General features: G+C 43.0%; 1 protein-coding gene across 4 annotated transcripts in view; it reads left to right on the plus strand.

Annotated features, from left to right (window-relative positions):
- Positions 1-17675, plus strand: part of tnrc18 (trinucleotide repeat containing 18) — a 50899-nt gene that overhangs the window by 2556 nt on the left and 30668 nt on the right. For 3 of the 4 annotated variants that reach the window (XM_061710940.1, XM_061710941.1, XM_061710942.1), the window contains exons 3-5: positions 11056-11196; positions 14424-14528; positions 15217-17040. In XM_061710940.1, coding sequence (XP_061566924.1) covers positions 11056-11196; positions 14424-14528; positions 15217-17040 — 2070 coding nt within the window. The remainder of the gene's footprint in view (positions 1-11055; positions 11197-14423; positions 14529-15216; positions 17041-17675) is intronic. The other variant, XM_061710943.1, reaches the window with a different exon arrangement.

Raw genomic sequence — 17675 nt, forward strand, 5'->3', positions numbered from 1 at the left:
TGAAGTTGTGACCTTAGAGGGATGACGGAGCACTGTTTACCCTGTTGGGAGAAATTGCTTGAGTGTTTGTTTGAGCGAAGAGCAATGGGGGTTCCGTATTTGGAGTTGAAGCATCTCTGCTGGAACATTTGTTAAATGGATGATGATTCTTTTACATGCATTTGTGCCAGTTCTTTTGGACATCCATCACTGCTGCTTTAAGCACACAGAGGAATTGTGGGAGAGAGTGTATATTTTTGTACGTGTGTGTGCCTATTTTGGGTGCAAAGTGCAAACTTGTATAGTGAGATCATCTATATTCAGCGAATGATCTCATGTATTTGTATTCATCTCTGCTGAGCTGATGATTTTCCTTTGGCTTTTATTGCCTGCACAGTAATATTTCTTGCAGTTAGAATAGTAAAAGTAACCCATGGGGAAAAAAAGTTGTTTCATAAGCAGAAACACATTGTACTCGGTTGCAATGCAAGTTAGAGCTCTGTCAAGTTCAAACCATATATTTTGCAAGTAGGAAAGATATGTCTACTAGAAAATGGAAAGTCTTACAAAAGCTCTCATCAAGTAACTTACATCACTTTGAAGTCATGAAGCTGCAGATAGAGATGCACTTGCAAGTCTTTGGTTTCTTTCAGGGGTTAACCCACAGATTTCACTTTTAGAAGCGCTTCCTCGTCCCCATCTTTGAGTGTGGTTTCAGTGCATTGCTTTGGAGGGAAAGGTAAATGGTCTTTGGGTGATGTAGTGCTTGCAGGGCTCTGACAAAGTGTTAATTTCACATGCCGACAAAGCCCACACACTCGACTCGCACACAAACATGAAAAAGTGTCACAGATGAAATCGGTTCACAGTAGGTGGCGTTTGGATGATTGATGGGTATATTGTGGTAAAGGGATGTATCAGGGCGCAGTCTGTTGTGCAAATTTTGTGGCTCTAGATGAGTGTTGATTATTCTCTACTGGTGGTTTTACATTTGTAGATTTATTGTCTTCAATGTACGGTTAAAAGTCTTTGCTGCGGGAACACGTTTCAGTTTGAATTGTGTTATTTTTCTAACGTTTTGCCCTCCCGTTGCTCTGAAACGAGCTGAAAACTGCTTGCGGTGTGTGCGCAGCAGTGCCTGTATAGAGCAAATTACAAGTGTAACTAGGATTGTGTGGGTCTGTGTGGGAACGCTGTCCACTGTTCCTGGCTAGATTGGTAGTTTAAAAATGATACTTTTTATTCCGTCCACACACTGACCTTATCACTCTCTGGCTCTCATCTCCCCTGCTCGCACTCCCAGCCTGTGCTCACTGAAACAGACCACTGCACGATACAGTTCATTTAGCTTTATGGCACTCCTCAATATCAAATCCCCACACATAACATTAACCAAAACCAATCGCGAACTCAGTTCCCATGTTTGTAATACTGATGTGCCACCTTATTACATAATAATTACCAAACGATTACAAATGTTCATAATGTACCAGTTTAATTGCAATAAATGGTATTGTCAAGGACCTGCTGTTCAATAAAAGAAGAACAAAAAAAAAAGCTCGCTGCTGTTTTTGTTTGTGGGTCAATTGGAATTTCAGACATTTTTTTGCAGAGTTGTTTTTGGCTGAGTCCTTGATAAAAGAGCTGATTGTTTATAGACACCAGTTCACTTATTTCCCACGAGTCTCCTTAATATTGTTCTCCTTTTTTTTTTTTAAGTCAGTAAAGCTATCCATTTGCTTTAAATGCACCGCCAAGCTGAAAATAGTTCAACATTTGTCCTGAAAACTGGCACTTGTGAAGACATCCACCTGCATTAAAAAATTAGCCCCCATTCCTCTTTATTCACAAAGCCTATACATAAACACGATTAGTTATAGTCTCTGTTTTATTGATGTGAAATGGCTGTATCTGGTCTTGTGTTTACTGGAGGTCTGCCGGTGTTTCCATCACCAGATTGAGGCCATCTGTCCTCATCCTCCCCTTCTTTCCCTCTTGTGTCTGAGAGCAGCAGCCGTCAGACCCCCTGATATGAAAATACAGTGAGGAGACAAGGCCAGAGATGCTTCTATTTCCCATAACTGTGAAATACTGCAGTGGGAGCAGAATATTTCATAGTGAGCACAATGCATCAAGAATTCAAAATACACTTTGGTGTGGAGATTAAATAATAAAACCTCTTTTTAGATTTTAATTGTTGACTATAATGCTAAGGGGTCTGTTTCTATTTTTCCACAAATACTTACATTTTTATCCAAAATTAGTCAATTTTGATGAAGCTGTGGGAAATGTAAAGCACAGTGGTATTTTTTTCTTTCTTTCTTACAAAACCCCCCCAAAAAAAACGACGAATGCTAGATTGGAAACATGGCTGTGGGATATCAGACAGTTGGACATAGTTGTAGATAGAGTTTGGAACAAATGCATGGTAAATGAGACAAAAATGTCACAAGTGGCAGCGTTTCTTATCTGGGAAACTATTCAGGGAGCAGCGGAAGATGAGAATGAAATGTGTGTGGGTGTTGTGGCGAGTCTGGAGAGGGAAGGTCAGTAGAAAAAGATGGAAATGACTCAGGACAAATGGAAAAAGGGGAAACTAAATGGGTGCAATCTCTAAGGTAGGAAGGGTTTTTTTTTTTGTCTTTTTAAAAGGTTGAGAGCTGAGCTCGTCTGTGTGTATGTGAGTGTATGAATGCAGATGGGAGGATTGAGGTCTTGTGTGTGTAGGGGCATGTGATTGTGCTTAGTGCAGATAGAGTTGGGGTTTCCCCTTGGGACTATACAGAAGGAAAGGAAGAGATTTCTTCTGACCACAACACATTCATACGCCAGCTGCAAAAATGTGGTAACTCTTCAGTCGTTTGCTCATTTTCAATTTTTCATACAGGCTGAAGGGTGGGCTGGGGATATCGCCACCACCTCTTCTTCAAGAGTGTTTCTGTTTAAATAAATCTGGCGGTGTGCGCATGTATTTATTCAAGACCCAGACCTATATGTGTGTGTGTGTGTGGATTGAAGATGTGGCTCGGACTTTTTCCTGCGCAGATTAATCGAAGCCTTCAGGAGAGAAAACAGCCCCTTAAGAGAATGCATAAGGCACTGCTGCCCTGCTACAATAAACCTGTCAGACACAGATAAACGACACACTCACGCACACGGACATATACAAAACTCATATGCAGCTGTCAAACACGAGAGCGATGGAACTGTGTGTGTATGTGTGAGATCAAGCATGCTGTGGCATGTTGAAATACCTGAAGCATTAGCTAAGTCATTCTCTCCGCCAGAACCCTCGATTTAACACAAACAACATCCTCCAGCATACAAAGGTCACACACCATGCTGTCTGACTGCCTTTTTTGCCTGGACGGTGAATCTCTGTATTCCATTACATAAGCTAAATAATATTCCCCCACCCTCCGCCAGGCATTGAGGTGAAATTCTGTGCAACAACATGAAAGAGACGCAGAGAGCTGGTTTGGAGGTGTTAGGAAAGTAAAAAGCAGCTCACGCTGAGATACAGGGTGTGCACTGTTTAGCTCCAAAGATGACCTGCATGTTTGATATCTGTATTGAGTTGAAAATCCCCCCCCTAGCATTGATTTGAATAGACGTGCACTCATGTAGGGAAGCTTAGTCACGTTACCAATGATAACCTCCTGATAACGGCCTTAAGTTTTTTAAAAACCTTTGCACATCAAGTGTTTTTATGTTTGGACTGATTTTAGGCAGTCATACATTTTTAACTAAGATTGAAATTATTCAGTGCTGCAGTCGAGAGCACAATTGTCACAAGCATGTTTATTCTTGAATGTGTTTGTTTAAGTGTGTCACCACCAAGCCGTGCTTGCCACACCTCATGCTTCTGTGTGCATGCGCCTGACGTGAGTGTGATCCCGATTCACTGGTATCGAGGACTGTTGTCAAAATCCCACCTGCCGTCTTCTCGGGAGATTCGAGCATGGCACGGCAAGGCTCAAACGCTCACGAGGTGTGTTTTCCATTCAGCTGTCAGAGGAACTTTTGTACTAAGTTTCACAGAGTAAATTGGAACGAAACATTAGCTGGATGTCTTTCTGACAGTTTAAGGTGGCTTTTGGGGTTACTGGATTTAGGTTCCTTTTAATTTCTTCAGGTACAGATATTTTGTAACACTGTAGTCTCTAAGGCTGCATAGTCTGCAGTCTATTTTTCTTTTTCTTTTACTGGTGATACTGTTAAATATGAGCACATTTTTGTGATTTAAACCAGGTGGATATGTCTGAAAGATGGAAAAAACATTACATTTACTTGAAAGCTTTGTTTCACAACATTATAATAGATGGTTTTTGATCAAAACGCTCTCTGTCACATCCATTAATTTAGTAATATTCCTATTTATACATTAGTATTCATCATACCATGTTAATGTATGGTTAAAAACATTTGTAAACAACACCTATGTTCTGGTGGCATATGTGAGCCCTAAAAAGAGCCCATAAAAAGTTAGTGATCTATTGGTTCCTGGTGTAATTAAAACGTGTAATTTAGCTGTATTAGTTTGTTTTTATTATTATTATTGGGGTGTGGCAAATCCTGTTGCATTATGGGACAGTGCAGTCATGTTAACCACAAAAATTGATATTGGAAGTTGAGAGATGAGATATAAAAAGCGAAAAAAATAAACATTGGATGACAACAGTTGAATAACAAATTGTTTTTTTGATCCATATGAGATCCCAAAGACTGCGGCACTGATTTTACCTGTCATATGACAGGTTTTCTTATCTTGTTTGTGATGTGAATGCTTATACACACTCAAGCAGTTTGTGGGTAAAAATCTCTTGAGGCACATGTGGACTTCACAAAAGGATGAGTACAGGAAGTGGAAACCATCATGTCATCAAGCTGTTTGAGCACTGTCACTGTTACAAAGATATGTGTGGTCAAATGTAGGTCTGTGCTGAAAAAATCGATTCTCCGATTTTTAAATCGATTTTTATATTTATTCCTAAAAATCGATTGGTCTGTCTCAAGATCGTTTTCTTCTTATATTTTTGGCTGGTGAACTTTAATCCCAGTAGTCGCGCCATTTAAATCACGCATGCACGTAGCGTGAAACCGTGAACATGGTGTCAAGTTTAATGCTAGTTTTATTATGGTGCATAACTACAGAGTCATGTAATTCAGGTAATGGCTAAAAAAAATGCTTGAAAACACTAATCCAAATCGAATCGTGATAATCGGTTCTGAATCGGAATCGAATAAATTTTTTTGGCACTTGAATCGATCCCCACCCCTAGTCCAATGTGTATTCATTTGTCTATGAATAGTATCTAGTCATCTTACACAGCTTAACTGCATAAACGAATGTGCACATGATTACGTGCACATTTAATGTGAAAACATCAAATTAATTATTTTTTCCCCCCTAAATCCCAGCTATGTGAAACAGTGTTGGTTAGATATAGTAGTGTCTAACCATGACATGTCCAACTTGTACAGCAAAATACAAGTAATACAACAAATATAAACAGGGAATTTTGTAGCAATTGTCAATGGACGTAAAGAACCAAACATGGAGCCACCAACATGGTGGATTGCCCAAGAGTGACACATAGTATGATGACAGGATCCCAAACTAGAGTAACCTTTTAACACACTTTTTAAATACATCTTTTAAAAAGTCTATGTACTCTTAAACTAACATATATTAAAAGCATGACATGAGCCATATGTCTAAAGTTGTGACTAAAAATGTTAAAACTTCTGACATTAATTGATACATCTCATTTGAGTTTAAGAGAGATTAGGGTTGGGCAGGATATTGCTGTTATAATATATATTGATGTTTAAAAGAGAATATAAAGTGATATAAGGCGTTTTAAGATTGGATCTCGCTAATATTGCTGGATTTGCTTCGGGATCTGCTTCTTGCAAAGACCCAGCTTGTCATTTTTGTGTCCAGTTGTTCAAACAATGGACCATCCTTTGTGGTTCCGGACATCCGCCGGGTCACGGCGTCCTCAGCTCCGAGGCTGAGCAGCTCCTGGATCTCCTTCTCCACTTACTTGTCTTGCAAATATAGATCCAACCTGTGACTTCCTGCTGCTGTTACTCTCATCAGCTGTGTCCTTATTTTTTATAAATAAATAAAATAAAAAACCCTCGGAGGCGAGTTGTTCGGGGGCAGCTCAACACGCCCTGGCCAATGTAAACGGGGAACACGGCACGCTGGATCTGCACGTTAAACGTGGGATATTCGCCAATGTAAAAGGGGCTATAGACATACACTTACAGTAATGTTGCTTTGGGACGGGCCCCCTCTACCCCCCTCTAGTAGAGCTGCTTTTCTCTTATTTCTAAGTCTATAACCAAGTTTTCTTCTCTAATATTAGTTGCTTAATGTCACATCTTATAGAGCTTGTTAGAGCCATATGCGGAAATGTGATTGTCAAATTCCAAGAAAACGATCAGATATCGTGTTATCTGTTATATGTAGGGGCCTGTGATATTTGTGTATCAAAATTTAAATCTACCATTCAAACGAATTCATATAAAATACATTTTATTATTATTTATATTTACAGTGTCTTTTATTCAGCCCGACAATAGCAGGATATTAATCTTTGCGCATATCACCCACCCTTACCAGAAATGTCAAATGTTTGACTCAATTTACCTTTGTAACATCACATTTGGAGTTATTGTGGGACTGGCCTATATTTTACTTACTTTAACCTACTTTTCCACTAGTCCTATTAGTTACTTTTCAAAACAGTGACATCATCAGGCACACATTTTTGCTTTTTGATACCGGAATTTATTTGCTTCTCCTTTCTGATTTCATTGGTTTGAGCTGGGACTCTGTTTAAGGCACCCGTTTCTCCTAGTTCATCTTAATATTTCTAAGTTTCTATTGGCAGTACTTTTCCCAAATCTTCCATCACAGAAGTATCACGCAGCCCAGTAGTCTATTTTCTCAGTATTTGTTTGTTGTGAGTGATCTGTACTGTCCTACAACAAACACTGGTTGTTTCAAGGGAAACACTTGGGGCGTTTTCCAGCAGGAGTTCCAGGTAGTTTTTTCAGGGCCGGATCATTGTCTCCTTTACCAGGACCAAGCTCGCAAAAGAGGCATTCAGGAATGTTTGTGGGGGCAATAAGACGTCCCTGTACTAGGAGAGGTACTCAGGTTGGCCAACAGGAACCTCTTGACGAGGGTTCTTTGAAAATCAGGATTTCTGAATTAGGTTCATTTGAGCCATTTGGACCGGAGACATTTTGCTACAAGTGCATTTGATGAAGCTGGAGATTAAAAGACAAAAATAAGGGCTGGACCTGTGAATCATTTCAGCTTTTGTTGGCACATTACACCAATGACTGGGTAGTAGCATCTCTTGTTTATGTGTTTCTTCATGTCTTTATTCTTTTGCTGCATTCTTCCTTTTTGTTTCCTTTTATGCTGCTGGTGGTTTGTAAGCAGCAATAGATGTGTGTTACCACCTCCTGGTCGGCCGTGTTATTTGTTCAGTCAAGGGTTCTTGTGTGGTGCTACAGTGTCATGCAGACACGCCCGCCCAACGGGCTGAGAAGATGTTCTGCCCTGTTCAAGGTTCCAGTCTGGCGGGTTTACCCTGAACTCCTGCTAGTGGAAATGTACTGACTCTCCCTTCCCCTTTCCACTTTAATTCAAGTTTAACTCAATTCACTGAAATATCACTCTAAGAAATGATCAAACCTTGGGCTACAGCCTTGTAGTCTTGTTGAGCAGACATGTATGCAAGCCTGCACATCCTCGCTTATGTCTGTGGTGGCTTTTCTTCCGGCTTTCCAGGGAGGATTAATGGCTGCCAGTGTCACTGAGCCAGTTATCAGCGGCAGAGATGGATAACACGGCCGACTTTTACTGTTTGAATGTGTTTTTGCAGGGAATAAAAACCAGAGATCAATAGAGATCCCCCCCCAGCTAACCCTTCTCTGAGTACCTCTGATGGATAACAGATGGGTACACAGAGTGTGTGTAGGTGTTTGTGGTGAGTGTGGCAGACTTTTATACCAGATTTTTCTCTCTCATTTTCTTTTTCTTTTCTTTTTTTGTTCTCTGTGTGTTTTGGTTTTGAGACTTTACTGTTTCACTACATATACTTATATCGATTTCCATTCACAGCTTTTTCTTTTTTTATGTCTTTGTGGGTGTTTTTATGCGCCAGATACGCTGTGGCCTCTCAATCAAAATTGATCTGTAGCAGGCCACCTTTCCTCTGATGTCGAGGTGCAATTCTTACAAGGATTTGAAAATGGAGGCTTAAAATGTGCTGCAAGTCAGGGGGCAAGTTTCTTTTGGCAGCTTGCTTATTCCAATATGGCAAACTAACAGTCTTCTGAACTCGGAGCCAAATGTTGTGTATATGCATGTGGTGTGTTTGTGTGTGGTGTGTATGGCAAAGGGTGGGAAGGGAAAGAGAGAGGAAGGAAAAGGGCTGAGGGAAAGAGGGAGGGAGGTAATGAAAGAGCAATTTCAAAACATTTAAAAGAACATTTCCCTCTCAGCTAACATTTGGATGTTGCTTCTGGAACAAGCCGTGCACATGTTTTGTCTCATTGTTCCCCTCCCTTTTTTTTTTTTTTTTTTACCTCTCGCCTAAACTATTCCTGGAAAGAGGGATTGTAGATATTTTAGTTTTTATATTCTTATTATTATGGTTATTTTAGTTGTTGTTTTGGTTTTTAAACCATAATCTTCTGTATGTGTTTTTGCAATAAAGTTGAAGGCTTTTGTGATGCTGAGATGAAGTGTGTGTGTGCATGAGTGTGTGTGTGTGTGTGTGTGTTTATGTTTGTGGGTCCCCAGTGTTTGGCCCGAAGAGATGGAAACTGCTGACATCCTACCGGGCCTTCAACATCCTTGACAGGTGGTGGTTGTTTAAGTATTCTGTTTATGTGTTTGTCAGGAGGGTATGACTTTGTACTGTTCTGCACACTGAAACACACACACATACACACACACACACACACACACACACACACACACACACACACACACACACACACACCATGCAACAATTACAAAGTGCGTTATAGGTGTGAATGAGCTTTTAAGGCCATCAACACGTAGACTGATGCACATGGTCCCATGGTGTGAAGCACTGTAGTAAAACTATATTTGAGGTTTTTACTGTCCTTGTTTTAGATGAATTACACAATCTATTTATGGTGGCATTAACATATTTTCTGCCTTTAATATGTCATGGAATTCACAGGAAACGATGGAGGGGATTAAATGCTAGTAAGCAGAGTATTTTTTGGAGGTAAATAGGTGGAGCTGGGTAAATTATACATGCCTAAGTTGTAAATGTAGATTGTTTTTTATGCATGTACTTGTGCGTGTCTTTTTTTATAGCTTTTGCAGTAGCTTTTGCAGTAGCTTTTGCAGTGTCTGTGTCTCAAAAGGCATGGCAGACCCACACAGATCTGTTTGCACATGTGTGATCATAGTGCAGCCACAAACATAAAGTTACCGTCAGAGCACACACATGCAGCACAAGCCCACGCATGCACGCACACAAACATGTAGAGACTCTAATAAATCCTTGTCTAATAGAGCTGGGTGTGGAAGGTTCCACCTACACAATATTTTTAGAGCAGAGAATAAAGGCACAGTGCATTACTGCTGTATGTGTGCATACACACCTCTGTGATTAATTGGAAAGCTGCATTTGGTATTGATTTAAAATGCTGCCTGTGTTCATGAGCCTGTGCGTGTGTGTGTGTGTGTGTTTGTGTGTGTAGGCGCTGACGGACTGCAGTTTTAATGTACTGATTTAGATGCAGGGGGAACTCGGCAAGCACAGCATGTCTCCCAGATTCCCACAGGACTAATACACACACACACACTCACACTCACACACTCCGTCCCTTCCCCCTTTGCCCATACACTGACAGCACCCTTTCCCCTACACACATGGTTGGTTTTATCAGGGTAATGGCTCTGCGGTGCGTTCAGTAATGGGCCTGGACGGTGGCAGCGGTGGGGTGGAGGGCTCTCAGCCAAACATGAAGCCTTTTCCAACTATAGAGTTGTGATTGGAAGAGGCAGGGAGGTTCAAAGGTTACCAGTTTGCTGATGGTCAGATTCCAAACATGAAGAGGGTGGAGTCTTAAGAAACACAATTGATAACCCTATCACGTGGATTAGTTTTACGAGGATGAAACTGATCAATGATTCGGTGGTGGAACTGGTCGTAATGGCAGAGTGTGTGCTGTAATGTGCTTTGATTAAAGTGCAGATGCTTTCAACAGCCTTTATCTATCCGTGTTTAGTGTTTGCTTTCGACAGCCTTTATCTGCCCATGTTTAGTATTCGCTTGGATCCCATCCACTTCTGACTGCAGCAGTCTGTTTTTACACTCACAATCACAGGGAGTCTAAGCTCAACCTTTACTTATTCTGCTCTGTGCTTGATTCCAAAACACGCGTCGGGTTATTGCGTCTGTCAAGGAAAATATATTCTCTGGTCTGTGGTTCAAATGTCTCCGATTGCAGAGGTTTGGATCCTCTATCATGTAAGGTTGTGAACATTTTTCAGTTTTGCTCTGCTGATCACACAAAACAAAACACACTTCAGTTTGTACGTGCGACTAAATTGCGGAAAAAGAGCTCCCCAGTTGACTTTTTTAGACGCAGTGACTCATCTGACGATATGTGTCTGCCATTTACATTTGGAGATGCTTCGATCCAACATTGCTAGCGCATTAAATCACACACTCACAAGAGAGAAAGTTTCCTCTTCGTCGGGCCTTGCGGTTCCTTTTCTGTTGCGATGATTGTGGTTTTAGTCCACAGTGACATTAACTGTTCTTCTGTTCTGATTGCAGTCTGACTGTGGTCGTTCTTACTGAAATTGAGTGGATGGTTGCTCAGTAATAATGTAATTACAACAGGCTGCTCAGTTCAGTGAAATCATCTTATATCGGCTGAGCCCACACCCAAACGCATACATAAAAGCGTGATCTTGTGCTGCATAAACATGGATTGATGTTGTTTTTGTTTGGTTGTGGTGGTTCTGAGCATGACGGCCTTTGTTCGTGCTCCTAGGTGAAGCCTTCCCGGCAGGCTCCGGTCCATTCCTGTCAGGTTATCCAGGCCCCTCCCCCCTGGCCTCTGACCCCGCATACAGATCGGCCAATCCCAGCGGGCTGCAGATGGCTCAGCTGTGGGCGTCACATGCTCACGAAGGTGAATAACTCGAAGAAAGATTTGTAATTCTGTTTGTCTTCTCTTTCTGCCTGTGTGCCTAATTAAATTACACTAGTGGCGTCACATTTTTAGTTACATACCAGTGGGAATCTGCTCCCTTTCTGTGTCAGGAGAGGGTAACTCTGCTTCCAGATCTGTCCTAAATGTGTCGCGCTTCCCCTCTCCTTAACAAGTATGTTCACTTATTCTTGTCCTTCCTTACTATAATCTATCTTTATCTGTCTTCTTCTTTTTTTCCTTTATAGCTTCCTGTCCAGTGGGCACTTAGTATCTGCCTGTTTTTTTTTTTTTCAGCACACCTGTCCCACTTTTCCACATTCTTCTCCTGGCGTAAGCTCACAGACACGTTTTTGGTGGCGTGAAATGTCCTCTCTTGTCTCTTGTCTGTACCTCTGTCCTCTTTTTAAGCCTTTTCAGTGAACGATGGAATCAGAGTTCGCTCCTCGTTCTCTGGTGTCCTTTGACTCCTGATCAAATCTCACCTGAGCAGAAGGTCAGATAGGAGACGTATGCTGCAGCACATGTTGGCAAGCTAAAGGGAGAAGGACAAATGGATTGCATTTAAGATTTTGTTTAAAACTGATTGCATCGCCTCAGGGACACAAATCTTGTTTAGAGCTCTCCAAACACAACAAATCACATTTTATGCGATTAATTTTTTTTCTTCCTTTCTTTAGCTTACGTGCCTTAATTGAAGGGCTGTTCAAGGGGACAGCACTGACAAGTGATTGCATTTGTGGTAACTAAATTATTGTCTGACCAGGAGCCTCTTCAAGAGCCAAAAATGATAACCATAACACATCCCTCCTTTTATCTTTACCCGTTTATTCCTCTTTAGGCTCAGAGGGGTCTGCTGGACCCTGTCCCAGCTCTCTTCAGGTGAAAGGCATAAAAACATGTGGACATACAACACCACTTCTAATAACTTACCAATTAATCTGACACACATGTTTTTGGACTGTGGGAGGAAGCTTAGGAAGACCATACAAACCCCACACAGAAAGACTGACAATTAGTGAGTTTTTAAGGTGCTGGAAGGGATATAATTCTGATTAAAACAGACATAAATCATGATGCTTTAGTCATAATGAGACCTGATGTTCCCCTGTTTGTGGCTGCTCTGCTACGGGTTCTGAGCAGTTGTCTGTTTATATTTTTTATGAGTCTGTTTTAATTATTTTATTGACTGTATTGTTGTTGTACGGCAACCTTGAGTGCCATGAAAGGCGCCATATAAATACAATTTATTATTATTATTATTATTATTATTATTATTATTATAATTTTCTGCCACGCTTCATCTTAGACAACATAAAAATGTATTAGCAGAGATTGGTTTATACATGACATGTTTATTATTCTAAACAGAAAACATATCTGCAAAGACACAATCTATTTGACCATATATTTAGGTAAAAGACCATAAATGAAGGATGAATGGACTTTGACACTTGACGTTAGATTAGGTCTAATCAATGCTTTTGTTATCTGAAGCTAAAGAATCCCAAACCCTCGTGGCTGACGGCCAAAGAAGCCGTCAGCCACGCTTTCTCTGATATGAATCCTTCACAACCCGAGACATTCTTCATACCTGATGGCTGGCTTTAATAGCAGATAAAGTTTCTAAAAGCTGGAGATGTTTCCTGGCAGCGGCTGAGAAGCAGCCTTTTGGAAATGCCTGGGATGCACGTTAACTCTCACTGTGGACCACCTGCCTCACTGATAGCTTTATACTTAGCTCTGCTGTTGTTGCTGTATGGTTTAATACCTCTGAGTATTTCAGCACATGAACTGTTTTATTTTCTATGTTTTTTTGTTGGTGTGTTTTTTAATATATTTAATGCATTGGTGTTTTCATCTTTATAATATGTTGGCAGCAGCTGGCGTCTACGTTCCAACCCATAGGGGGAGGAAAGAAAACCCCCTGGGGAGAAAGAAGTCAAATAAATGAGTTGCAGGAAAAATAAACGAGACTTTGTTGATGTTCTTGCATTGACAGATATATGTTATTACATTTGGACTTGGGGGGAGTTTTTGGGGCTTTCACAGGGGGCCTTGCCAGAAAAAGTTTTAGAAGTAGTGTCTATATTAAGATCTGGTCACTAAGAGCAACAGCTGGCTGGCGGGCAGACTCTGGCTCGCCAGCACAAGCCGACGCACCAACAAGTGACAGCTCAACTGTTAAAAAAAACAAGGAAGAAGGAAAAGACAGCACATGACTTAGTGTAATTTCCCCTTATTATTGGAATTATTAATCAACAACTTATCTGACAATTAAACTAATAAGTGATGTCATGTTTAACCTTTGCTTAAATTGCTTCTAATGATTGTTTCCTTAGTTTTCTGTGATCATCTACCAAAAGGTTGGATCTTGACTGCCATTTCATGTTCTTAGCAGGGGGGAGTTTGTGTAAGAAAGTATTGACAATTTCTGATATTTGAGATAACAGAGTGATCGGTTAGATAGCAGTAGCAGTCCAAAGCCGCGCTCGTGGACAGCGAGTGAAAACAGAAACATCCATGAAATGAGTTTCTGACTTCATGTGGTGAATTTCCCAGTCAGCTGCATAATGAGAAGCATGTGTGGCAGAGTTCATCGAGAAAATCCAACCCAATTCCTGCAGAAGCTCTCCAGTATTTGTGTCCGGCTCGAGGCTGAATCGGAAATAAAGTCCTTGATATGATGTTGAACTGAAATTAAAAATACTTTATCCAGCTCTACATCAAAAGATATCTGTATGACTTATTTAATCCATATCAACGTCAAAACTTGAACACCTCTTATCTGGATCAAGCTCAACGTTGGCTTGAAATTTTTATGTAATTCTGTCGGTTAGTTTATGATTAAACCTGCTAGTAATAGAAAGTACAGTTCAAGTATCGGGTATTAAATCAGCTCCTGCTGATGTAACAGGAGTGAGACGATTGTTTCAAAACTGCACAAAACAAAAACTGAACCATGGAACTTTCAAATTGGAAGATTTATTTCAAGATCGTAAGATCAGATTGTATTATTTCATTAGTGTCTTGTGTTTCAGGGTGATGTAATGATCTGAAATTCATCCTCAGTTTCTCCATACAGCCTTCTTAAATTAGGTGGATGTGGAAGTTTTATTTTCACCAAAGTAGGGGCAACGATAACACCGTTTAAGGGGCACAAGTTTTGGAGGTTATATCTGTATAATTGGTCTCTTCTGTGTCTTCAGGCTACCCTCCTCTTCCGAGCAGCCTGTACTCCAGTCCCTACCTGTCCCTGGGACACCTGGAGCCTCACTCCCTCTCCCAGCACCCGCTCTACGAGTCCCATAAAGGTCAGTTGCTGGAACAATTACCATGGAGACAAGTGGCTCCTTTTACCAGACACGCTGCATCAGTAGCAGTCAGTTAGTTAGTTAATATTTATTTCGGTCAATCACAAACAAAAATCAACAAACAAGATAACACAGGTCTTTCCCTGGTCAACATTGTGATTATTTTGACCGGTCTGGGTCTGGGTTTGAAGCATAAAGCTTATCTTGCCCACCTTTTAACAGAATAGAATATACAAAAAAAACAAATGAAGTATCATAAGTCTACACAAAATAATAATAATAATAATAATAATAATAATAATAATGATGATAATAGTAAGAATAGCAATAATAATTATGATAGCTCTGAAAACAGAAAGTGAAAAGATGCTAAGGAAACCGACAAAACCAATTTAAGTTGTCATTTTTGCATTCTTCTTTGTTTGCTTATTGTGTTTCTATGTATGTGTCCATTACCTTTGCTTTGAATAATATCTTGTATGCTTTTATTGAGTTTGCTAGTTTAAGGTCGATATCTAATGAGTTCCACAGTTTTACTCCTAAAACAGATAAACATCTGCCCTTTGTATTTGTTCTTATTGCTGTTGTGTCAAACATTGCTGTTCCCCTGAGCCCGTATGTCACAGAGGGAGCAGATTAACTTGCCTGTGCTCACGTGGTGGGATTGTTTGTGTTTTTTCTGTTTCAGACGGTTACTTCCTGCCGTCTTCCTTAAGCCATTCACCTCTCCATCCCCCGTCCGCTTCATCCACCACCCCATCCAGCTCCACGCCCCCCCAGAGGGCGTCCCGGGACGGGGGTAGGGAGAGGTCTCATCGGATAGAGAGGGAACGGGATCGAGAACGGGAACGGGAGAGAGAACGAGAGAGGGAAAGAGAACGGGAGAGGGAACGGGAGCGAGAACGATCCCGAGAGGAGCTGCGTCCACACAGTGTGGTGGACCTGACGCAAGATGGGAGGAGCGAGGAGGAGCGCAGGATGGGCAGGGAGCGGGAACGAGAGAAAGACAGGGACCGGGACGCGGAGCGAGAAAGAGATGCTTGGTCCTTCCACCCCCACCAGCCAAAGTCGCACCCCCTGCCTCCCACGGTGGAGCCCCGGCACAGACTGTCCCCCCTGCAGCCCCCGTTCCCCCCCGACGGAGGCGCAGCCAGGTTTCACGGAGCAGAAACGGACCGAGGGTGTCGGGACGAGGAGGGCGGCTCCCGACCCCGCCACAACTCTGTTCTGAATAATTTGAACTCTCAGTCGGACCGACAGAGGAGGAACGAGTCGGTGGCCACGTCGGCAGGGACCCTCCACATCTCCTATGTCCTTCCCCCTGCTCTCCAGCCGTCCACCGGGGGGCTGCCACACCTCTCCGCAGCCAGGGAGTCTATCAGAGAGCAGCGGGTCAGCGCACCTACGTATGTGCCTTCTGTGGAGGTTTATGACGAGCGGGTGGGGCCCATTCAGATCGCTTCCCAGGCCCGGGACAACAAACACGCCAACAAACACAGAGAACGAGAGCGGGAGCGGGAGAGAGACAGAGAACTAGAACGTGACAGAGACAGAGAGCGGGAGAGCTATAGGTTTCATGAGAAAAGCCTCAGGGAGCATCCTCGGCTCTCCCAGCCGGGCGACTTAAGCAATCAAAGGGAGGAAGGCTCCGTCATCTGCTCCTTCGCTAAGCGAGGGCAGGACTCGTCTCTGTCTTCAGGTCAGTCACAGCTGAGCCCAGAAACCAGGGAGGTCTCCAAACACTCGCTCCGCATGGGCGTGGAGCTGTCGGGCGCCGAGTCCAAGTGGAGTTCCATCAGCCCGTTGGCGAACTACGCCACCAATCACATGGCTGCGCTGGCAGCTCAACACGGACACACACTCCCCTCGCCCCACAGCCACCCCACACACACACACAAGTCCAGCTCCCCTCAAGCTCCCCACCGGCCCAACGGCTCCCAGCCCTCGCACAGTCATTCCCCCCAAACGTACTCCTCCCAGCACGGACACGGGCGTGCGGAGGAGGAGGGCGGTCAGAGGCGATTCCTCGCCACGTCAACGCTCTACAGACCCGGGGCGTCTGCCGGGGGGGAGCACGGCGGGGGGGCTGATAAAGAGTCCACCGAAGTCTCGGCCATGCAGAGTCTGATTAAATACAGCGGGAACTTTGCCGCCGAATCTCCCGCCTCCTCCAGACACATCGTAGACGGGCGGGGGCCTTTCGGCGGCCTGGGCAACCTGGGGATGGAAGCCATGAGGGAGAGGGAAAAGGAACGGGAGCGGGAGAGGGAGCGGGAGAGGTTGGCGGGGTCGGGCAGCTCCGGGGCCATACGGGCCCCCCCTCACCTGAAGAGAGAGCAGGAGCGGCCGGACAGCGCGCGCTCCTTTGGTCGGGAGGGGGACGGCGAGGTGCGCCACCCTCCCGTTGGGATTGCCGTGGCCGTTGCCCGGCAGAGGGACAACGGCAGCGCCAGCAAACAGACCAGCGGAGCCTCCGACTCGCAGAGACCCCTGCTGCAAACCGCTATTAAAGGTAATGACCTTTTTTTCTTTATTCAGTCAGTGCATCACTGGCGGTCTACTACCCTTTTAAACTCCCCATCCTTTAAGAGCCGTGCTGCTGCTGCTGCACGTTGGCTTTACTACACTGCTGCTACTACGAGTGCTGGAAGGAATATTAAGTACTAAGGAGTTGATGTATTTAACTTCTTTTTTCTCTGGATATAAGTTAAACATGATTGCACGGTGAAATACAATGAAGTCATCAAACAAGTCATTATGTGTTTTATATTTGAATGGAAATACCAAGGAGAAACCAAGTATATTTACATAAACATTGCTCTCTCTTGTGTGTCAAGTTCCCCACTGTGGTTTTCCTCAGAACTGGCTGCAGGGAGCGTAGATCCCCTTAGTGAAATGAACCAAGAACGAGTGATTCCTCATTTTGGTTTTGTGTGAATACTGAAGCATTTGTTTTCTTTCACATCAAAGACATATTTCCCGGGCTGACCTGAGCTGTAGAAACATGTTGTGGATAGATCATTAGTATGTCACGGTCTGTATTTTGGAGAGGCCACCAGCTCTCTGTGCTGCATTGCAATCCCTGCTCTGTGCACGCTATTCCTGGACACCAAGGTCACTCAGCTTTAGTTCTCTTGCTCAATCTCT

The sequence above is a fragment of the Cololabis saira genome, chromosome 21 (genome assembly GCF_033807715.1).
Source record: "Cololabis saira isolate AMF1-May2022 chromosome 21, fColSai1.1, whole genome shotgun sequence".
Lineage (NCBI taxonomy): Eukaryota > Metazoa > Chordata > Actinopteri > Beloniformes > Belonidae > Cololabis > Cololabis saira.